The following is a 24,828-nucleotide window of genomic DNA, read 5'->3' on the forward strand; positions in this document are numbered from 1 at the left end:
TGGACGCCCCAGCACATCAACAATCGATGAAAATGTTGAGAAAGTGTAGAAAATTATCATGTAGAATCTTCGAATCACTATTAGAGAAGTTGCTGAGTCGGTTGGATCATGCCATGCAATTTTATCGGAAATTTTGGACATGAAGCGTGTGGCAGCGAAGTTCCTTCCAAAATTGCTGAATTTTGATCAAAAAACAGTCTCATGAGAATTACCCAGGACTTGTTGAATGATGTCAACGGTGATCCAGAGTTGCCCAAAAGGGTCATTACTGGTGACGAATCATGGGTATATGTTTTCTTCGATTACCGTGGCGTAGTGCATCAGGAGTTCTTGTCACATGGTCGTACGGTCAATAAGGAGCAATACGTAAGAAACGTCCCTTATTGTGAAAAAGCAATTCATGGATTTGGCATCACGATAATTGAAAATCGAATTCCTTCAGAGTATCATTCCACGAACTAGGCTGATGAGGATAACAAACAACAAGTTTTGTCATCGCTTCATCTGACTGTGGACGAGGTAACCATTGTTCCTCTAGATGATTTGATATATCAAGCAATTTATAATAGTTAACCATGGTCCTATCATTAAGTGTTGGTTGTCCCCGCACTTTTGATGTGTATGAAAATTTCTGAAACAATTATTCGTCTACTCAACGATGAAAATATGATATTTTCACCCAATTCTATGTTTCGATTTTGAACAATGGGATGAAGCGCTGCTCTCCTTTCTCCCGCCACACCAAGGTAGTTTTTCAGTTACTCATTCTTACAATCATAGCAATTGATCACCCCATGAAAAAGTTATCTCAACAGAATTTTTCCACCATGGGTAATTATGAAAAACTTCGAAATTTAAGGTAGTTGATTTGCGAGTCGAAAACTCTAAAATACAATGAAAACACAAATAACCACACCGAATTCTCGTCAAACATATATTTACAAAATAATAGATGCCAACAAAATTGCTAGAAAAATCAAAATTTTTCTTCGCTATATTTGGATGAGGTGGAATCATCATCGGGTTGAATAACGATAGGATTTATGGAACTTAGCACATAATATTTGTTCTCTTCTTTTATAACGTGGGCCACATAGTTCTTCCACACATCACTATTACCTACTTCACTCACCACTCGTCTTATATTGTCAAGCACTACAGCATTCAAAGTCAGTGACTGATTACATTTCAGCAAGCTTTCTTTCATTGTGGCCCAAACCATTTCAATTGGATTGAACACACCATAGTATGGAGGCAAACGTAAGAGAATATGACCACGTGTTTCACACATCGAATCAATCTCCTTTTGAAATTACGTTGTTGTATGGTCGCCAGTAATACCTACTTTTTTCGTTGGAATATTTTCCGGTATTTCCACGTCATGATTTCGCATGAAATCAACAATATCTGCTTTTTTGTGTTATTGTTTGGTTTTGTAGTCAATAACCGAGAATGATACGAAGCGTTATCCATAACAATGTCCGAGTTTGGGGGAATATTTGGGAGAAGCTGCTCACTGAACCAGGTTTCGAATAAAGCCGCAGTCATATCTTCGTGGTAATCAGCAGACGAATCTTTTATATTTTTGGCCGACAGAAGCAAAGCGTTAGGTATGAAACCACTTTCATTCCCGGCATGCAAAATTATAACACGTTTTCCCCTTGAAGAAGGTGTGTTCGAAGGACAATACTTGGTTTCGTCTACCCAGCCATATTTGACAACATCATGGGTGTCAAACCAAGTTTCGTCAAGGTAGATTATATGTCTGCTGGATTCTTGGTAGGTTTTCATTCGCCTCAAATATTCTTGTCGGAGTTGAATTATGCGTGTCGATTCCATTATGACCATCCGATTGGTCAATTTTTTTTATTTGAAACCACAAGACAATAAGACACCTCGTAGAGTTTCTAAAGATTTGTAATTGTAATCGGGATAGTCGAGTAATTCATACCAAATCATTTCCAAGGTTGGTACTTTATTTTTTTGGTATATACCATAAATTGTTCGCCGAATCACATCTTTTGTAGCACCATCAACGTTTGCGAATTTTTATTCCTTTGTTTTCGTTTCATTGCATGGTCAATGACATCCCCTATTTTAATGACTCGAAAAACTGTCGAACGAGATAGTTTTGTTAACTCGCATATTCTATTCATAATAGCATTCTGTGAATTGTGACAGTTTTCCTTCTTCAAGCATTCATGAATATTTAAAATTACTCGCTGAACTTGAACACGTAAGTCCTTATTTTCCTGTCGATTGACACAGATTCCTCACACGTAATGTTATCACTTTTTTCAAAAGGTCTCCAGAGAGACATATTGATGAAAGTACCCAAAAACACTAAGATTTTCACAAAAATCGGTTCAACGATGAGATTGGAACCTTTGGTGTAAAAGTTGAAAACTTTTTCTACAGATCAATTACCCTAACACCAAACTGATATTTTTGTACTCGACGCGCGTTTCGCTAACAATGTTAGCATCTTCAGGAGAAGCAAATTGATACTGAATCTAAAGACAAGAGTTAGCTGTTGTCAAAAAGTTTTCAAAAATCGGTTTGCAAACCAGTCACTATCTCACTTTACCCCACGAACACACGGCACTGATAAAGAAATATTGTGAACCGGACAAAAAATTGCTATTCAGCCAGTCCAGCTAGCATAGCCTTTACTCCTTAACTACATTTGATACCACGTTTACTAACTATCTGGGCGACTAGGGGCCACAGGCAAGAAATGTTTATGACTGTACTCTTATTTTTTTTTGCCGTTCCAATTGGGAATGGATAGACTATATATCAATTGCATTTGATTAAAATATATATTTGCATATATTCTGTATAATCTTCGTATTCATTAAATCATAGGTAAGGGTATATAATTCTAATATACAGAAGAATAGAAGGGCACTGAACGATTATGAAAAAAAAAACTACATTTCGGGTTTGAATTCGGAATTTAGTTAATTTCATATCATAGAAAATTCGAGGTCCTTTTACACCAGCGAGCGCTATCGCTATCCAAAGTGTGAACAGTGCCGTTTGAAGACTCGAAAGATCCGAGCGAAAAAAAGTCATCGGGTGTATGGGGACTAACCTGGGGATATCTGTTGATGGCCGTGGGATGCGGATAGGGCTGATACCCTCGCGCCGCCCCCGGATAGATGTTCCGCATCATGGCGCCGTTGCAGCCGGGCAGAACGCTGGGAGCCAGCGCTTTCTGTAGTTGCTTTTCTTGTTTGCGGTATTTCGCCCGCCGGTTCTGGAACCATACCTGCGAATAGAAAAGAAATTATTCGATCATTATCCGATGGGGCGGTGGGATATTCGAATTTCCGGCCGTCGCGGGGCAAAGCATAATCACTTTTCGAACGGATGCATATCGTTCGAATTCGGTAAACGGTTTTTCATAAGGCTCATACATTCTGTCTGATCGATATTGGAAGAAAAGAGAAAACGAAACGTTGTTCAACAAAATGGAAAAAATCAATTGATAGTGGTGATTATGTAGTTGCAGTTTTCTTGGACTTGAAGAGAGCTTTTGAAACGATTGATCGCTAAATACTGATTGATAAGTTGAAAGCCATAGGTATACAAGGTACTGTATTGAAATGGATCAGGGACTACCTAACAGTTCGCAAAACGGATCACCAAAGTGGAAAATGTATTCTCTGATCCCATCACCAATAACTTCGGTGTACCACAGGGAAGTGTCTTGGGTCCTTTATTATTCTTATGCTATATTAATGATATACAATACTACCATGACTGTGATTTTCTCAATTTATTCGCAGATGACACGTTACTGTCAATCTCAGGCAATGATCTGTATGATACTATCAACAAGATGAACGATTCCCTATCAAAAGTACAAATATATTTCAATATTAACAAAATGAAACTCAATGTGACAAAATGTAAGGCAATGATCCTAACCACACCCTTTAAATATAGAAACATTAACTCAAAGCAACTCAATCTGGAATTAGATAACAATAAAATTGAGTTCATAAACCAGTTCATATATCTTGGATTACATGAACATTTTTCCTACATAAGTAAAAAAATTAGTAAGAAACTTTACTTCTTCTCTAGAATTTCCTCATGTCTTTCAACATACTCCAAATTTACAGTATAAAACACCATTATCCAGCCCCACTTTGATTATTATGGTAGCTTACTATACTCGCTTGATTCTAATAAAATTTCACAACTACAAAAGCTGCAAAATCGCGGTATGAGAATAATACTCACGTGTAATCGTTTTACCAGCATCGCAGCGGTGTTAGATTGTTTGCAGTGGGTATCGGTGAAAAACAGATTTTATAAATTAACAATGATTTTTATTAATAAGATAATACATTAGCTACTTCCAGATTATCTAAGTGAATTTACTACAATTAACTCCCAAATACATAACTATACTACTAGAGGAAATAATATGTTTCATCTCCCTAATTGGAAAATGGCAAACTCAATGAAATCGCTATTCTATGAAGGACTCGATGAGTTCAATAAGCTACCACAAGACATCAAGCAATCTAATACCATTTATGTATTTAAAACGAAGATCAGTAAACATATCCAGTCACTATAAATCACTAAAATGTATTAGAACATAATTAATCTTGTTCACATTAATTTATATACTTCAAGTGCATTATTTTATTTTTCAGTATTTGTCTTTCTTTTTTTTTATTATATAGGTAACTATTAGTCTAGAAACATGTTTGTATAGCTATGTTTTTTATTTTTATATTAGGACATGTCCTACTGAATAAATGAAGTTCTTCTTCTTCTTCACTATTCATTAACGATGGCATTAACTGTGACTAAATCAATAATTCAATAATTCAATCCTTATTTTTGTGAGGTTTTTCGTTCAATAATAATAATAATGATAATAAATTGTTTATTGTTTGCCGGTGAAATAATTACAGAACTGTAAAACTTAACCTAAAGAAGACTCAACCTAAAGAAAGTGATGGGTCAGTTGACCGATTCTTCCACACTTCCCTAAAAAAACAAAATATATAATGAATCATTAAAGAAAATCTATCTAGTTATAATAAAGTGAGTACCTATAACTTATATAGATATAATTGTTACCACTGGTTAAACAAATAAAAACTAAAATAATTAATACTTATAATATACCACTGATTGAAAAAATATAAACTGAAAAGATGCATTTTATTCACAAGGTTATATCATTGGTGAGTCAAAAATTTTTTTTTGAAGGAATTCAGAGACAATGCAAAATCAGGAATATCCAGTAAAGAACAAATTATAGCAATCTGATAAGAAAAGGAGGATTTAAATATTTCTTTATTATGCATTGGTATATCAATAAGATTATTTCTTCTAAAGTTGAAATTTATTTATTATTATTATTATTATTATAATGATTTATTCCTACAAAAACCAACGGCAACCAGACCAACAGGTACACGCATAAAAGAACAACGTATTATCCCAGATTCGAGAGTTTTCACGCTCGCTCTCCCGGAGTTCCCTCCATGGAAACTGGCTGATATATATATTGCAATGTTTCGGGAAGTGAAATGAAAGAGTCAGAATTGAATTCAAAACAACACAAACTGAACTATTACAATAACATCAGTAAATTTCCAAACTACTGCAAAATATATACTGATGGATCAAAGACCGAGTATGGGGTGGGCTGTGCATTACTTGTAGATGGACACCTCCATAGCTGGTCGATGCACTCAACAACCAGCGTTTACACAGCAGAATTATACGATATATACCAGTCTTTATTATTCTGTGAATTCGCACGAAACGAAACTCATTTCCAAAATAAATTTACTCTTGACCCCCTTGTGCGGATTATTCTTGCCAGAATTCATATTATGAAGGAAAGCGGTAGAACTGTCAGCTTCATGTGGGTGCCTAGTCATTGTGGCATAAAGAACAACGAAGATGTGGATAACGCAGCTAGAATGATTGCTAACTCTAACGAATATGAAGATATACCACTCCACTTAGAAGATCTGAAGAATTTTATAAAAACCAAAGAAATATCTGACTGGCAGACTCTTTGGAATGAAACTGATGCGAGACTGAAATTGCTCGAAACCAAGTGTGAATAAGCGAATTTCACCACTGAAATTGACCAGGAAAGAACAAGTTGTTCTCACGCGTCTGTGAATCGGCCATACAAAAATAACACACCTTTACTTGCTCCTAGGAGAACAACAACCTCTATGTACTACATGCCGAACAGTACTAACGGTACAACATATACTTGTAGAATGTCCAAAATATGAAGAAACCAGGAGACAACATAATATAACTGGGGCAATGAAAGAAATTCTATGTGATGATAGACGAACGTTGAGAAACATGATGGCATTTTTGAAAGCTGTAAATATAATAGATGAAATTTGAAAAACAAACAAGTCCGCGGCTAATAACCTAGCAGTTGATAGCGCAAAAAACAAAAAAAAAGTTGAGATTATAAACATCTGTCCTGTATGTGACTCTCTTGCAAAGATATTCAGGTGTATCAGTTTCAAGGATTTTATAAAAAAACAACGTGAATGTAGTAAATGACGATTAGACATAAATTTTGTACTTTTTGAATACGAAAGGCATCAGATTTCTGAAAAAAGGACCATAAACTGTGTCACAATGGTTGAAATGTGATTAAACCATCGAGTCAGATAACATTTTTTTTGTTTTTAAATCCATTTCATTTCGATGAGGATATAACAAATTCAGAGCTGCATATGCCGTTTTCAGTTTAGAAGTAACATGTTTGTCGAATCGCAATTTTGAATCCAGATGTCAACCAAGATTTTTCACATGATCGCTGAAATTGATAACATCATCATTGATACAGATTTGAAATGGGAAAGAAAGGTTTTGGCTTTCTACTACTCCAAAAACTTTCTTTCCCAAAAATTAATCACTCCTAAAAATATAACCCCTTCAATTCAGATTTGTAATCTATTCGTAACTTCAATTTTTTTAATTTCATTTCCGAATAAAATGGCGAAAGATTTCAAAGAATAGATTTTTAGAAAATGTTTTTTCGATAGTGTTACGAGTCGCGACAGGTCTGCATTAATTATAATGTTAACTTTTTCAATTTATAAATATAAAAGTGGACCAAGAATACTACCTTGTGGTATACCTCGTTGAATGGTTTAAAAAAATCTCTTTAAAATCTGTTTTTCCGTTATTCAGCAGATTATCTGAAATGCTAGTACAATAATTTTGTAAGTTCTCAGCAAGCACACATAAACGGCACAACTTCTACTATTTTTCAATTCCAAAAATTTGAGAAATATTGGCGGAAACAGAATTTCTCTGAGTGAATCCGATGCTTCAGAAAACAGCCCAGAAGAAGCGATTCAGCGAAACAGGGAGTGTCGTCACCAGATATATGAAATGGGAGACGGAATCATTACTTCCAGAAGTTTCTGTGTGAGCGGTGTGGAAGTATAATAATTTTTCAGTTGTTTTTATTGGTCTATTTACGTGGTGAAATGAATTTTGTAAACGAAAAAATGTCCTCTTTTGTTTTTGCTGACTTCTTGTGTGAAATAGAAGAAACAAAATATTTCTGTATTTCTCATTCTACGATGAGTTTCGGTTGAACAACAGATACATTTCAAAAATTAAGTACTTTTCCAAACTATCAGCTTTAGTTATCCGCAAAAAAATTAATTTATGTGTAAGATCACAGTTTTCACCTGCAAAAAAAGAAAAAATTCAACAACAAAATAAAAGTTCAGTTTCATTTGGTTCTGAAATTGCTCTTTTTCAGAGATGAAAGAAAAGAAATCAAGAAAACGTAGACGAATATTATGTATCAAAAACTGATTTTTTTATCAATTCAAGTTTTGAATTGAACGAGAATATTTTTAGGAAAGATAAGTTTATTCAGAAGAAGCTTTTTGACTCTCTACATTTCTATTATTGAACAAAAAATGATTCTCACACCTTCCAAAGAAAGAAGGGAGAAAAATAACTACAATAAAATCTCTAAACAATGGAAATTTATTATAATGTAAGGAAAGGTTATTTATTGATAAAATCTTTTATGGATTATTTTGTGTATGTACATATTTTATAACTGCCATAAGCCAATTGTTACTTCTGTAGAATTAAATAATGATACTGATTATGTACATACACAAAATTAGTATCATAATTTTTATGCCAGGTTTCACACAATAAAACAATATCACGTGCTTGCTGGTTAGAGTTTTATAATACTATCAACAGCATATGCCTAACGCACACTAAACACTAAGCGTCTGTCCGACGAGAGAGGAGGAGCCTGTCTTCCGCTGACGTATGCGTGAGAGAAAGGGAAACCAGACAAACTGGCGCTTTTACGCGTTAGGTAACGAAGCGGTTTACCCTCCCTTGAGAAGTTATCACTTCAAAAATATATTTCACAAAATACAAACTGACCTGTTGAAGTTTTTTTTGATATATTCCTCCAATGATACGGAATTCACCTCATCTTTGATTTCTACACAATAATAAGTTACTACTAATATCCACTAAACTTCTGATCGTAAGAATGAAGTTAAAGAGTCGATTTTGATAGTTCGTACTGGAACCTCTGACTTGAAATGAATCTAATGAAAAATACTTTTCCAACACCAGAACAAAAATTACGGTGTCTCGACGCGCGTAAGTTAACGTCCTCAGGAGAACATAGTGATCTCAATGGATTCTAAAGAGTCGATGTTTATGTGGGATGACCCATGTTCCAAGCTATCAATCTCGGCACCTTCACCTCTCCAAACAAACGGGTTAGCACAGTTATCGTCCCGAAATAATCTCCTTCCGTTATCCCCTACGAAATCCCTAATTCCATCCGATCTTCTCCGCGCGTCATCATCAAATCCAGCCCTCTGCCAAAAACAAAGACAATAGACAATCTCCTCCTTAGTTAAAAGCGGCGATGGAGGAATACAAACAAAAGAAGCGATAAGGTCGCCTTATATGCATTAGGCCGCCTTAAAGAGAACCGTGTTCGGGGTGATGAGTGTGAGGGTGTGGTGGGCGGCGTGGGGGTAGAAGCTCATCTCGGGGGGCGGGCTAACTTCATTACGGATCCATTTGATGGGATCCGTGGAGAGGATAAGTCTAAGACGTGCCTAGCGCGTTTCCGCGGGAGAAACAGGGGCGGTTTCGTATGCTTTTCCGGGCTGAATGAATGGCTTCGTTAATTGAGAGTGGTGCGATGATGGCGATGACACCGGGTGATGTTGGAGCTTAGAGTTTTCTGCGAGCGGGCTCTCTTTTAATTTTTCGTATTTTTCGTGGATCTTCAGAACGGAACAAACAAAACAAGTACCCGTCGATTTTTAATTTTTGAGGGAAATTTCCTAAATTTTCAACGTTATCACTTCTATCCTTTAGGCGGAGTGCAATCCAATTATTGAATTTTGAATGGAAATGGGGGTCAATTGATACGTCATCTAAAAAGAACATATTTCTCTTTTTCTCTACTACTTGAAATGTGAAACTATTGATAACTCAATCATTTTTCACATTGATGAAGAGGGCTTTTAAATGAATGATTCCATGAGCATTGACATGTTTCAATGTTATTAGTATTAGTAATCAGTTTGGAATCAATTTTAGTTTGAATTTCATTACTTATTAGTCAGTGGGCTATTCTTGAAGACTGGTAGAAACAAATCTAAAGCAAATGAACTTTAAACGTTCAAGCCAGTCTCTATATACCTACACAGTAGGTTTAATGAACTGACGCCTATCAGAATAGGAAAAAGAAAGTTTTTCAGAGGAATCGGGCAATTTATGGATATGCAGTTGGTTAGTACCTCGTCCACTAGATGAAGGGACATTGTGTGATGTTCGCTCCAACTTCGGAAGAGGAATGAAATACTCTGAAAGAATTCCGATTTTCAATTGTGGAATATCATTGACTTTAGGTCGATGACGGTCACTATCTTGCACTGATGAGTGGCTAATAAGCCTGAAACCGGTCTGCAAGTGTGCCCGTTCCATAATTGAAGGTCGACTCTTTCAGTTGTTTTGCCAATTGCATATGCAGGAAATTTTCTGTGAAGATTCCTGCACTGGCACCTGTCGGATATAATCCAATGCCCTTCGTGGTATTAGCCAGGGGAGTAGTCGTTTTCTGATAGGCGTCAGTCCATTAAACATACTGTGTAGGTATATAGAGACTGGCTTGAACGTTTAAAGTTCATTTGCTTCAGATGAATTTCATTAGTTCGGACTTCCATTGCCTGATATTATATAAAATGAGTTGAAATCCTTGAAAAAACTAGGGTCAATCGGGGTTAATGTGATACACCATGAAAAATGGGCTATGATACCCCAGGAGATTATTTACGTGCTTTGTGCCAAAAATAGTTAAAAAAAATACTGACTAAGTAATACATTCTATTACTGTTGGGCATAACGGAATTTCTCATTATTGCATGGTAAGTGGACAATAAAAAATAAATAATCAGCAGTGATTTTTTTTGGCAAAAAAAAATTCAGTCACTGACTGTAAACTTTTATTCGAACTCCGTTGTTTATTGAGGTAGAAATGCGCCACCCGTATTGGAGGAAGATAGCTTTATGTTTCTAGATTTGAAAACTTGGGTCATCTTATCACGAGATATATGACGTCACATATAGGGGACTAATTTGATACAAATGAGGGGATTAATTTGATACAAACATTGGGGCTATTGTGATACAGCTGAAGGGGCTTTTTTCATATTGCAAAACCTTGAAAATTGTGCATTTTATTAGTTTTTGTAACTTTCTTGGATTTCAACTTGTTTTGTTTTGTTGCAGGACCACCTGTAGATCACAAATACAAGCTTTATACTCTATTTGGATAGTGCTAACGGTTTTAGTGTGTGACTGTATTTAAAAAAAAATATGGGTGACCTCAGTTGTTTCCACAAACTAAGTTGTCTACAGTGACAAGTGTTGAAAAGTGGTGCAGTATTTCTAGAAACTACTGTAGATGGCGTCGAAATAAAAGATTGTAATTTGTAACCCTATTCAGCACTCATAGTTGAATTTCTCTAAAAAATCGAGCGCGCTTCATCCTCCGCAAATCAAGAGCTAGCCATTCCACCTGGGCACATGTACTGCTTTCTTGCTCTTGATCAGAGGATCCCAAACTTTTTTATCATAGACAACTTTCAAAATTTTGCTGACTCCGGTGAACCCTCTGCAGCTACATTTCTACCATGTTTTCAAAACTCGACAAAAAATGTGAAGATTAGATCCAACTATGGACATTTGCGTTGCGGCTTCGTTCCAACCACGAACAGTTTCAGAATAAAAATTGAGAAATGATTGATGTTCCAGACTATAAAGGTTGCAAATGATGTTCGTGTCTCCAATCAGATAGATTGCTCTTTTCTGGATGGAATACAAGGTGTGCTCAGTTCCATAATGGGAACAATACTCCAAAGAGGGTCTGATCTGAGCTTCATAAAGCATCAAAAGTTGCTGAGGTGTGTACAGGTTTCTGGTTTGGAACAGTGTTCCAAAATTTTGAGAAGCAGCCTTTGCAATTCCAGCGAAACGATTGTGCCAAGGCATATTGGTGTCCATTTCAATCTCTAACAAATTCATTGAAGGAGAAAGCGAAATTGTCTGTCCTGACACTATCTGTTTGGAGAAAACCGATGCCTGGGTTATCGCGACATTGAATTGAACCTGGTTACTGTCAACCCAATTTGGTATCACTTCTAGATTCTCATTGAGAAATGCAACCTCCTGCTGCCGGTGAAGATGAGCATGCGCAGCCGATGTCCTGGGGTACAAATGGAAAGACGAGACAAGTGTGCTATCGTCAGCAAAACAATATATTGGATTCTTGCTTTTTTCCAATAAGTCGTTGATATACAATAAAAATAGGGTTGAAGACAATATGGATCCCTGGTAAACACAAGCGTCGATGGCGAAATTATTCGAGAGATATCCATCGACGGCCACTTGCAAGGAACGTTCTTTCAGGAAGCTGGAAAGCCATACACAAAAATGATCTGACAAGCCATAGCATCGAAGTTTCGTCAGCAAACCCTCATACCACACATGGTCAAAGACCTTAGAAATTGTAAAGATATATTCGTTACTGTCATTTCATTGTATTCATGACAAGATAGAATGTGACATCTATGAATTCCATGTAACCGGTATTGGCAAGTGTTCCTCCTAGCATAAGCCATCTTTGGTTCACTAGTAACGTGAAGATAGGTAATGAGAGTTGTTGAAGGGGGAATTAAAAAAAAAAGAAGAGAGGAGTCACTCGTAGAGTTGAGAAGGTAGAGCTCGGGTTCTTTTTGTTTTTTTTAGGATGGGAAAGTAATGATGCTGATTCTGAAAAATCTGAATATTTCATGGTGATCACTGAGAATTCAAGTCCAAGCTATGTATTTTTCATTCGTTGATGAATTGGGGTTTCGTCGGATGCAAGAATTAAAGTCCTTAGATTTTCTGCTGAGGAAATGTGTCCCTCGTTCCAGGTGTGAAAGATTCCTGAAATTAGGGTGAGGGGCTACTGGCGATTTCGACGAGAAGTCCTGGGATTTCTTCTTGATTGCTGATCACAGTGGGTGAAAATAAAAAAAAAACTGTAAGTCATATTCCAAATTTTTGCTTCATCGTTCGGGAAGCTCCACTCTGCCGCTGAATTCAGATTCGAGCAAGGGACCTGTCTCTAGGTTGAACAAATCTCAAGTTCATAGAATTTGTTTGACAGCTATCGAGGTATAACCAATCTTTCCTCATTATTTATATCTTTGTAGATTGGTTACAGGTGAATTAAGGTTATAATTCCATTTCCTAATTTAAATGATTCAGTGAATTTTTTAGTGGTAATTTTTTTTGTACAAAAATTGTTTTGTTTCCTAAGACATATTCAGTGGTAATTTCAAAGTTATTTTTTTGTGTATAAGATTATTTTATTGCTTATACATGTTGACTCCTGAATTCAAGGTTAATTTTTTTATATAAACCATTGATACATCACTACAAGAGTAGTAAAACTAAGAGTAATTGTTGTGAATATTATTCAATGTTTCTATGAATGAATATTTATGTGAAACCATTTTACATTTACATCACCTGTTATCATAATTATATTCAGTGAAGTGCAAAACATTTATATCCCTAGAATCCTGTTTCATAACCATTCTCATGTGAGCAACCCTGCCTCTCAAGGAAGTGTTCAGTCCCACACTAATCAACTAAACTCAACTAGGGAACAACAACCTTTAACAACATCTCTGCTAGGAGACATGATGGAGTAAACAGGTGAAACCATCATACTAACAGGGTCAATCTTTGTATTTTTTTTGTAAATATATGTATTAATTTTTATGAATATATGATTTTCTTGCTCACCTGATCACAGAAGGAAGTTTTCAATTCTATCTTCATAATGGTATTTTGTATTTTTTTTCTATCATAAAATAAAAAAAAGCTGGCGCCCTGCCATACACATATTTAATATTCATATTTTTACTCGCTTGACACATTAAAAATCAGAAACTAGCAAAGTTGTCCAAAGAACTCACACCGTTCTCTTCTGACTAGCCTGGGCTGACTACGTAGTCAGTAGCCCTGACTACGTTACAAAATATCAACAACTCTTGACTCTCCATGTTGATTGCGTTGTTCCAAATATGTGTGATGAGAAGATGATTTTAATGAAGAACTTAGCATCCAAAGAGTAAAAAAAATCAACACTTTCATTTTCGCCAATAGGCCTTTTCATCATAAGACGAGCGCAAGCGTAGCTGTCAAATTGAAATGGCGGTAATTCAAAACAATGGTTGGGCAAGGAATATTATCTCTACAAACAAATAAATTATTGGAAAAAACCGTTGATGGTGCTTCAGTTGAGGCTCGTAATTGTGAACAATTAAAAAGGTGGTTAAAACGTCATGGACATCCGCAAAAAGAAAAAAAGTGAGCTGATTGAGAGGTTAGGTATCAGCATTTGTTCACTATCTAAAAACTTATAAAAAACATAGTATTTACAGTTTTATTCTTATTAATAATGAAATTTATGAAATTTACAGTCACAAATGCAATAAGGAATAATGTACGTATGTTGAAATTCCTGATAGCTTAAAGGATCAGGGTTTTGTTCAGTTGGATCATTTTCTCCAATGAAATGTAGTGAGCAAATATAAGTATTCTGGTAACATCATTAAAGCCTCGGTCACTCCTGCCACATTTTTTCACCCATAATTCACATTTCGCACATTTTGCACATGCTTTAATATGTAATTTGCTTGATGATTTTATTATTTTCTTGCGATTTTCAAGACAAGGCTTTGGAAAATTTATAAAATATTATGTGTTGGTTTTGAATGATTTGTATCGTGTATCACTTTTACATACTCCATAACAACACCGTTTTGTTGTTCCTTTTCGTACAGATAACATAATTATAATGGATTATAAAAATTTTTTTCTGATTATTTTGACTTACTACTTCATTTTTCTTTTCACTTTTTTTACAATTAATAAACTTCAATTTATATTATAATTTCCAAATCATGAGTTGCGGGCTCTTTAACATGGTTGTTTACAAAAAACAGTACGAAAAAGATGGATGAAGAAATTTGTGATGAAAAGGCCTATTCGTCTTCCTCACACAAACATCACATGAAAAAAAGAACTGTTTGGATAACAAACATGTTATCCTACTGTATTAACGAAACATGTCGTGATATATTTTTCAAATAAAGTTTGAGGAGATCAAACGGCCGAATCAATCAGAAAAAAAAACATATATTTCGTAGAAATTTCAATACGAATTGTCAGTTCGACATTTTCTTTTAGTTTCATAGAGTTTTGCACCGCCATCTGGTGCTAGTGGTCTCCTCGAATAATTGATATTTCGTATGGATGTCTCAAAGTATCCGTCTCGAAAATAATAATCGCACGTTAATTGACGTATTGTCAGTTGCAAAACAAATTACTATCGTCGAGTAGTGTTGGAAATTCTTCGTTCAGAAACGCTTCTGCGGCTGTTTTAGAATGCATCGAAAGTGGCATCGTAGTCGACAGCGTCAGTTCGCTCCAACGTGCGATGCATGAATTTTAATTTCGACTCGTTTATTTGCGTCTCTTTTGCCTTCAAAATGAAAACCGCTCTTTTACTAAGACTTCATTAATATTTCATGATTTAATAACTCAAATTGGCATTAGCTCTAATTGAAAGCTTTATCACGATGATATTCCTTTCAATTAGGATCTTTCATTATTCCTTTCCTTTTTAATTATTTGGCCTTCGTTTACAGCTCTTGCAATTGCCAAAACTTCTTTGTAGAATGGATTAGCTTGATCTGGTATTGCAGAAATATAGAGGAGTTGGACATAAAATGATATCCCAAAATTTCGTAGTGATTGTGCTTCTTGATTTTAATCGAGCTTTGACACTTTAAACTATGATCTACTTCTCGCCATTTTAAACTATATGGGATTATCGGGTAGTGCTATCAGACTTCTTGAATGTTACATCAAAAACAGGGAACAAAAAGTGTGTCAGGGTGGAATCTATTCAAACTATCTAAAACTTAAGTCAGGTGTGCCACTGGGTTCAATATTGGGTCCACTATTGTTTACAATTTATTCATCAAACATGTTGCGTAGTCTAGAACACTGTAAATTTAACCTTTAAGCTGATGACACTCAACTCTATTACAGCTTTCTCCCTCAAGATGTAGAAAACGCATGTACGCTTATCAACAATGATCTCGAGTCATTTGTTGAGTTGGCAAGAGAGCACTGTCTACTACTAAATGCCACTAAATCGAATATCATACTTTTCGGATCAAAAAAGAATCGCCAGAAAACAAGTGAATCTCTAACAATGACGATTGATAATGTTCCTTTACAACCCACAAATGAATGTAAAAATCTTGGAGTTATAATCGACTCTGACTTGCGGTTTGAGAAACATATAAACAAACAAATACAACTGGCATATTCTTCGTTGAAACTTGTTTATGGACACAGACACATACTCACGAAGCAGACGAAAACAACTCTCTGTGATGCACTGGTTTTATAGCGCTTCAACTACTCGGATACTTTATATGGGCCATGTTTAACCAAACAGTATGCTCAGAAAATACAGAAAGTACAAAACTCGTGTCTACGGTTCATTCACGGAATTAGGAAATATCAAAGAATATCCCATAAGTTACGGGATACGGGGTGGATCACAATGGAAAATAGACGGATATTGAATGCTGCTAATTTATATAACAAAATTATACAAACCAAAACGCCGCCTTATCTGTTCAGAAAAATTACTTTTCGTACTGATGTTCACAATCTGAACATCAGATTCAAGGGTACTCTTACCCCACCTAGTTTTAAAACTGAATTTTTCAAGCGATCTTTTAGCTATAATATTTGCCAAGTGATCAACCTGTTACCAAAAGAAATAAGAAATTCAGAACTTTCTGTTTTACGGAAAAGATTCAAACTACTTCTGTTCGAAAGCCAACTTTAAATATAAACTGCCCAACCCTATACACTTTTCATCATTATGAGACCAGAATAAGTCTTAGTAATGGACGTCTTCTCCAGCATCCAAATAGATATTGGAACAATCCCATCTTTTTTTTTTATTTCATGTATTACTTTTTTTTGTTTCAGCTTAGGTAGAATCTTTTTGAGGTTGAGTGGAAGAACAACTTAGTAGCACTTGTGCTAACTAAGTTGAACTTCGCCTTTTGTTATGTCAGCAACTAGCTTCCTAATTTATTTAAATATTTGTATGTAACTACAGCTGGGTAACAATAAAGACGATTATTATTATTATTATAATTGGATAGAAAAAATCCTGGCTGGAATGCAATAGTTGAATGGAACTTATAGTATCGAATGTTTTGTCTACTACTGTACCAGACATCTTCAGTGGAATATGTGTAGACTGTGAGAAAAAAAGTAGTATGTCAAATTATCAGTAATGATTGACTCTTAATTAATATTTGGGACTTGACAATAATGAAAATAATATGCACAATAATGTTAAATTGTACTAAATGGACTGAAAAGTATGGGCCGAACACATAGATGGCGCTAATTTTATTTCATTCACTTCTTTTTCAGTTAGTACTAACCTTCAAAAGGAAGGTGTTGACAAAAAAATGGATAAAAAACAATTTCGTGTTTTAATGTGTGTTTATAGAAATCATTCACCCATATTGTTTCAGTATTTGTTGAATAGTATTGCATTAAATAGAGTAGAATATATCAAGGACCTTGGAGTATACTTTGACACAAAATTGAATTTCAATCGCCATGTTGAATATGTCATAAATAGAAGCAACAGAACACTGGGTTTCTTCAATAGAATGTGCAGAGACTTCAACAACGAAGCTGCTATTAAAACTATCTATTATGCATTTGTTTATAGCAAGTTGAATTTCGCTAGCATTATATGGAATCCTTGCTATAATACATTCAAATTGCGTTTAGAACGACTGCAAAATAGGTTTGTTAGACATCTTCATTACCGAATCACTAATGTCTATGTAACTCACGGTATTAATCAAATCCGTAACTATTATAACATTCAGCCTCTTGAACAACAGAGAATCACTTCGGATCTAGTGTTTGGCTATAAAATTTTAACGAATCTTATTGACTCGCCTGAGTTGATAGCAATGATGTCCTTTCATGTACCTCAGAGAAACACAAGGAATAAATATTTATTAGCTACTTCCACATATAACACCAATGTGGGGAAAAAACCTCCAATAAATAGAATTACAGACTCATTCAACAGATACTGTTCCAATTTGGACGTTTTCTCCATGTCCTTACAAATGTATAAAAGTAACATAAGGAAAATATTCAATTTTCAATCATTTATGTTTTAGATTAAGCATTTAGATCATTTACCTGTTGAACGCCAGTTTTGTTAGCACAATCTGTATTTTAGTGGATACTTGTTTGTATCCCGAATGTATCCCTGTATGTGTCCCGAATTTAGAATAAGTAAATAAATAAATAAATAAATGGGAAAAAATACCGTTCAAGTGAAGCAATGGCTTGCGAAATGTTATAAGACAGTGGTCTCCAAATGAGAGTCCAAATGAGTCCAAATGAGTCAGTAACACCAGAAAACATAAATCCACAAAATCGTATTGAATGATCGAAAAGAGAAGTTTCCTGAGTTAACTGACATTATAAAGATATCAAAAGAACGTGTTGGCTTTATGTTGCATGAACATTTGACTATGAGAAAGCTCTGTTCAAAGTGGGGGCCGCGCGACCTCACTATTGACTAAAAACAACAATGTTGTTTCTGATGATTCTGAGCAGCGTTTTGATGTTAAAACATAACAAAACGGAATTTTTGCGTTGATATGTAACAATAGATGAAACATGGATCCATCACTTCACTCCGGAAAGGTTATGGCTTCGGTAATTTCATCGACTATTTTGAGTAAGGAAATACCATAAACAGTGAATATTATATAGCGTTCTTGGAGCGTTTGAAGGCACAAAATGCAAAGAAACGACCGCATATGGCAAAGAATAAATTTTTTTCATCAAGGCAACGCACAGTGTCACAAGTCAAACAAAACAATGGCAAAACTAATGAATTGAACTTCCAATTGCTTCCGCATCCACGGTTTTCGCCAGATTTGGCTCTCAGCGACTACTGACTGTTGTTCGCAGACCTCAAAAAAATGCTCACTGGTAAGAAATTTCGCTCGAATGAAAAGATTACTGCTTGCTGAAACTAAGGCCTTTATTAAGGCAAAAGATAAATCGTTCACAACATGTTTCGCTAGCACAGTAGCTTTGTCAAGTGATTTGACATTTAGAAGACAAGAGTTGAAGGAAGGTTGGTTGGGTAACAGGATCAACTTTTTCTCGTACCCCCACAAAATTTATACGATAATTATCGTTTTAATTCTAAAAGAAATAATGAGTTCCTAATTGAATTACTCACCGAAAAGTAGTTCCTTCATGTTGATAGTATTAGTATTTTAAAAACTATCAGACATATTACTTGAAATCCTTGAAATGCTTGGAAGTTATTATATTTGAGACTTCTGAAAATGTTCTGAATGACCAAATAGAATTGAATTCTACCCCTATTTCAAATCTGTTTTCTGATGTGTCAATTGGTAATTAGTTCCATGCCAATTCAATGAGTCGGTAAAATTGATATATTATATAAAGCACTAATTAGGTAAAAATTCGCTCAGAATAAACATGTCTGTAGAAGCTATTGTTCAGTGAAACATGTGCAGCAGTTTTTTTAGTGAAAATCTCATATTGAAGTAATACTTTAATCCGTGTTGGGTGAAAGTAACCAGGTTCAATTCAATTCCACAAAAACCCAGGCATTGGTTTTCTTCAAGAAGATAAATTTCGCCGAATCGGATATACAATGTCAGATCCATAAGTTTGTTTGGGTTTAAAATGGATACCAATATGTCTTGGCACAATCATGTCGCTGGAATTGTAAAGGCCGCTTCTCAAAAGCTTGAAACAGTGTTCCGAACCAGAAAACTGTACACATCTCAGCAACTTTTGATGCTTTATAAAACGCAGATCAGACCTTCTTTGGAGTATTGTTCTCATGTATGGAGCTCCGCCCCCAAGCATACCCTGAAGCTGCTGGATTTCATCCAGGAAAGAGCCATCCTCCTAACTGAAGACGCGAACATGCCTTGCAACCTTGATTATCTGGAACATCGAAGAAAGGTTGGAGATTTGTCTCTCTTTTAAAGATACTTCCACGGTAGGTGTACAAGTGATTTGGCACATTCAATTATACAATGACCGGTTGTGGCTGCTCATCGTTTTGAAGTTCAACTAGTACACCTCGAACACTGTTTAAGAACTCTTTCATTTGAAGAACTGCGTTTATGTGGAATAAACTTCTTGAGAACGTTTCTCCAAATGAATTTAATCTTCAGCGATTCAAATCCAACGTGAGTCAAGTATCGGCCAGTTCATCACATACCAGAAGAATTTTTTTGTTGTTGTCGAATGTATTTTCCCATCAAAAGACTGTCAGTTTTGTTCATTTGAATCAAATACCAAACAAGCCAAAGAGTGGAATAAAATGTTACATAGACGTGTCTTTCCAATTTTTCGCATTATTTGCTGGATAGAAGCTATCCGACATGCTATTTTCTCTGACCTCCCCCTATTCAATTAGGTCTGTGATAGTTTTCCAGAAGGGTTTCCACTCGTCTCGCGGAGGGTCATCTATATTTCCAAGAAGAAGAAGAAGAGAACACGAAAGTAGAGAGCAAAAGCAACCCAAGTTCGACACAGAGACCGACTTGGTTAGATCTCTGATTGAATTAGGCCCGTACGACTAGGGGGCCCTCGAGACACAACTGTCACACTCGTGTGAGTGAAGGACCCCTTCGTTTTACCTCCTGGAGATGTGTCGGACGGACCCTGCACGATGCGGCGGCTACATCGTGACTCACGCATTAGCAGACCCTTTGTCGTTGGCAATGGACTTTTTCCTGTTACTTCGTTACTATCATTGAATATTTTCCGTTTCGTGTATGCGGTCGGTTTTTTATTTTTTATTGAAATGACGTTCAACTCTTTTGATACATTATGTGTCCCAACATCTAGAGTTGATTATAATTTAAATGAAATCAATTATTATATTTATAATTTTTTATATTTATATATTTTAAATATTTTGCTTAACTTACGAGTAAATTGTTACTATTATTACTGCCAAATGAAATATGTATTTCAATTTATTAGCCTATTCATTTATTCAACATTCTATTTATTCATCTCCCGAAGACGTCATCTTGGTTGTTGAAACGCTCGTCTAGAAAAGTATTACATTTCTGGTGGTTGGGAAAAGTGCTTGTTTTGCATAAATTTTTTTTCAACGGTGGGTGATTTATCCGAAAAATGTTTTTCCTTGATTCTTGGAATGGAACCGTATATTTGGTCGCATGAATACTTAGCGGTATTTTACCTAGGAGAAGATTTCAAAATGATTAGGATAAGATAAGATAATTTATTTCACCACGTTACATAATAAAATGTTTGTAGCAAGTCAAAAAAATAGCATGAAAGTAATTTGTTGACAATCAAAATATTATAAAAACAAAAGAGAAACACAAATACAAAAATTTAAGAACAAAATTGAGTACTTTGTTGACATTATAAACATTTAAAATGATTCACGTATTCTTCGACAGAATAGAAGCAAAAACATACTGAGGATTTTGAAACTATCGGGAAGAAAGTTGTAGAGGTTGAAATTCAGTGTGTTCTTTCGTGATTTACTCAAACGATAGCGGTTTGTCCGGTATCATAGTCATGAAGGTCTGATTGCTTGATTAATGAAGTTGTTTTTTTATGAATTTCTATGAGAACGTCGTACAAAAATAATGTGAGTAACGGCATTATTCTCAATTTCAAAAACAGAGGTAGACAATGATCCCTATAACCAGAATTAGTAATTATTCTGAGAGCTTTTTTCTGCAATTTAAAAATTTTTACAGCCCCATTTGAGTTGGCCCAGAATATAAGACCTTAGCTAATGATAGAATGGAAGAGAGAGAAATATGTTATTTTCAGTGTATCGAAACTAGTTATATTTCTCAACTGACGCAATAAAAAACCAGTTCTAGATAATTTTTTACTCAATTCGTCAATATGACCAATATGATCATGTTTTATCACTGTTGAAAAGTGATTTGATTAAGATACTGCGATTTCATTGTTTGAGAATTTTCGTTTCCCGTTATAGTTATTATATTTTAAGGAATCCTTATGTTATTTAATAAAATTCACATTTCAGTTTTGAAGGAAACCTTGGCTCAATTTTTTTATATTATCGATCCTGAATAAACCTAGATTGAGTTTTTTGAACGAATGGTCATTAAAAAAAATCCGAATGGGTTCAATAAGTTTTTTTTCAAAGAATATCTATTTTGTATAACTTCTGCTGTAAGTAAACGTTATGGGGAAAATAAACACATTCTTTTGTTATGTTCTTAGTTTTCCTATCATACACTTTTTTATAGGATGAAGAATCATTCAAAAGAGGAAAAAGCTGGTTTTTCATGTTTGTTTTTAGTGTTTAAATCGATTTAAAAAATTCTTCCACCTGTAAAAAGCATTTTCAATAAATATAGTTTGAAAAAACTGAAAAACATGCTTTTAAAGAACATCGAACTAAAAAGTTAAAAATATATTTTTTCAAATAAGCTTAAAACAATAACGAATGAAGCATTATTTTCCGATTCCGATGAGGGAGCCTGAAAATCAGCTAGCAAGCCCAAGGAAGCCAGCAGGCGCGCAAAAGAGGGTTACAAATAAGACAGCAGGCGCGCGTGTTAATAAAAAAAATACTTTTTTCAAATAAAAACATACATGTAAAGTGAGTTCTAATTATATCAAGGAGGTTACGCACAGCGCCATCTGCCCGCGAATAGATCAATCAATAATGTCGATAATTCTGTTGATTACAGATCCCGAGCATTCAAACGGTAATAAATATGAAATGAAAAGGAGGGTTACAAACAAACAAACAAAAAACAAACAAACAAACATACATACATCCAGGTGAAGCTAATGAAAGCGTGTTTAAATGAAAATAGGTCGTTATGAAAATTTCAATTATGTAATCCAAGGTATCATAAACGTTAATCTTTCAGTATCCTCGCTGAGAATAATCTTCAGTATGAGCTACTAGGTTGTCTCAAATGGTTTGTCCGTTTTAATGTAATATGTTTTGTCGTGTTACATACTGATCGATAGAGAATTTTGTACTCTATACCTAGATGCACCTTTTCCAAATTTTCATTGTTGCATCTTTTCAGCTTGATACTATAAGCGCTGCTGAAACAGCCTGAATAGTGAACCAAGTATTGGCAATGATAGTGTTAATGAACGCGCTGTTCCATGTTGGTTTGCGAAAATTTGTTTCGGGGATTTTAGCCTCGAAGTTGAGCCCCAAAGTGGTCGACCTACAGTACTGTTGTGAATCAATTCCAAAAAAAAAAGATAACGCGCCGCCGCTGGCCATCGTAAAACAACTGTGACGTGGCCAAGGCAGCCTAGCCGGTGTTTCGCAGTTGTTTGATGTTTGCGCCGTTTCCATGGAATTCCGTCGAATTTTCTACCGGTTTCGATGGAATTCTGAGGAATTCTCCACCGGTTTCGGGATACTTCGTTTGCCGCATATAAACGCTACCTACGGGCATATCGATATAGTCGAGTTTCACGGACAGTGTGTTGCAAAGCGATCTTATAAGGTATAGACATTTGAATAATAGTTTAAGTTTTAGTTAAAGTGTTTTGTTGTATCAATAGTGAAATAAAGTTGAGTTTGATTATTGTTCAGTGTAGTCAATTATTGGTAAATCCACGGGGAAAACGTAACGGTACTCTAAGACGAGTATTTGAGAACCCTGGTGGAGAGTTACCCATCTTAAACAGTGGGTGGGATGACGGAAGAACTGTGTGTTAGTTCCCATATTGGTTTTGATGATATGATATGCATTGGCCTTCATCAACTTCATGGAATCCCGAGCACATAATTATTATACTGACGGAATTAATCGACTTGTGTTACGTTGGCAATAGTGCACTGACTCAAATGGCGCTTATTTCGATTAAATTTCACTGAGATATTACTTTTAGAAAAATACTCATTAAAACGGACGAAACTTTCGAAATATTGACATGAAATTTCCAGTTTTTGATGATCAGTCCAGCAAAAAGCTGAAAAAACCCATAATAATAATAATAATAATAATTTTATTCCAGTCAGATCACAATTCAAATGATATTGGAACAGTGAAAAAAGAGAAGACAGCACACGTATATATATAAAATCTTGAATAATATTAAAAATTATAAAGCAATATTTTGATAATTATCACCGGTCATATACCTAAGAGTATAAAATACATATTTATAATACATTTAAAATGCATTCAGACACCATAGTCACTCAATAAAAACTGCATCTACTTTATAGTAACATTTACTGATTAGAAGGTTTCTAAATTTGTTTTTGAATATTCTGTAATTCCTCTCACTCGCAATATCCTCAGGCAGCTTATTGTATAGTTGAACCCCTGTAAAGAAAGGGGCATTTTCGAACAGGGTTGTTCTATGTTGTGGTATCTGCAAGCGAGTACTGTATCCTGTGCTATAGTTGTGATTACCACCACTTGTCGGGAGGTTAGAGAGTTGTAATTTAATTGCCAATAATTATTTCATGATCACATGGCATAGTGAGGATATTGTTTTTAATAGAGTAGGGTTTGCAAGAATATGTACGTTTAATTCCGAAAATCAGGCGTATTATTCTCTTTTGTGATATCAACAATCTTTGAGATGATACTGCATTATTGAAGATGTTCTTCATCTACAGAATGGCATAATACCCACTATTTACTTTCTTGCTGATATGATCGATACAATTTCTGAAGGATAGATTGGAGTCGAAGAACGTGCCTAAATTCTGATGTAATCAATGTCGCATTACGTATACTCATTTTCGGGACCATAATATAATTTTTTATCGGCATTCATATACTCTGGCAAATCATTGATGAACATAAGGAAAATCAATGGACCCTCTATCGATCCTTGTGGTACTCCTAGATTGTTGTTATGCAATTCAGATCGTGTTCCATTGAGTTTCACAATCATTTTTCTGTGCCTCAAAAATGACATGAGCTACTTCAGAATATTTCCATGAATTACTAGTGAGTACAGTTTGGTTTCAGTATGATCTAGGTCTAGGCAATCAAAAGCTCTCGTGAGATTGAAAAAAAGGGCACCTAC

The 24,828-nt window shown here is 35.1% G+C and overlaps 1 protein-coding gene across 1 annotated transcript in view; it reads right to left on the minus strand.

Moving 5' to 3' along the window:
- LOC111517781 (homeobox protein unc-42) overlaps positions 1-24,828 on the minus strand; it is a 56,987-nt gene that overhangs the window by 13,817 nt on the left and 18,342 nt on the right. Inside the window, exon 4 of the mRNA XM_023174057.2 lies at positions 3,098-3,274. Within this exon, the coding sequence (XP_023029825.1) occupies positions 3,098-3,274 (177 nt within the window). The remainder of the gene's footprint in view (positions 1-3,097; positions 3,275-24,828) is intronic.

Source organism: Leptinotarsa decemlineata, unplaced genomic scaffold (genome assembly GCF_025532065.1).
Source record: "Leptinotarsa decemlineata unplaced genomic scaffold, Ldec_3_MD MMD2_tig00026336_RagTag_RagTag, whole genome shotgun sequence".
Classification (NCBI taxonomy): domain Eukaryota; kingdom Metazoa; phylum Arthropoda; class Insecta; order Coleoptera; family Chrysomelidae; genus Leptinotarsa; species Leptinotarsa decemlineata.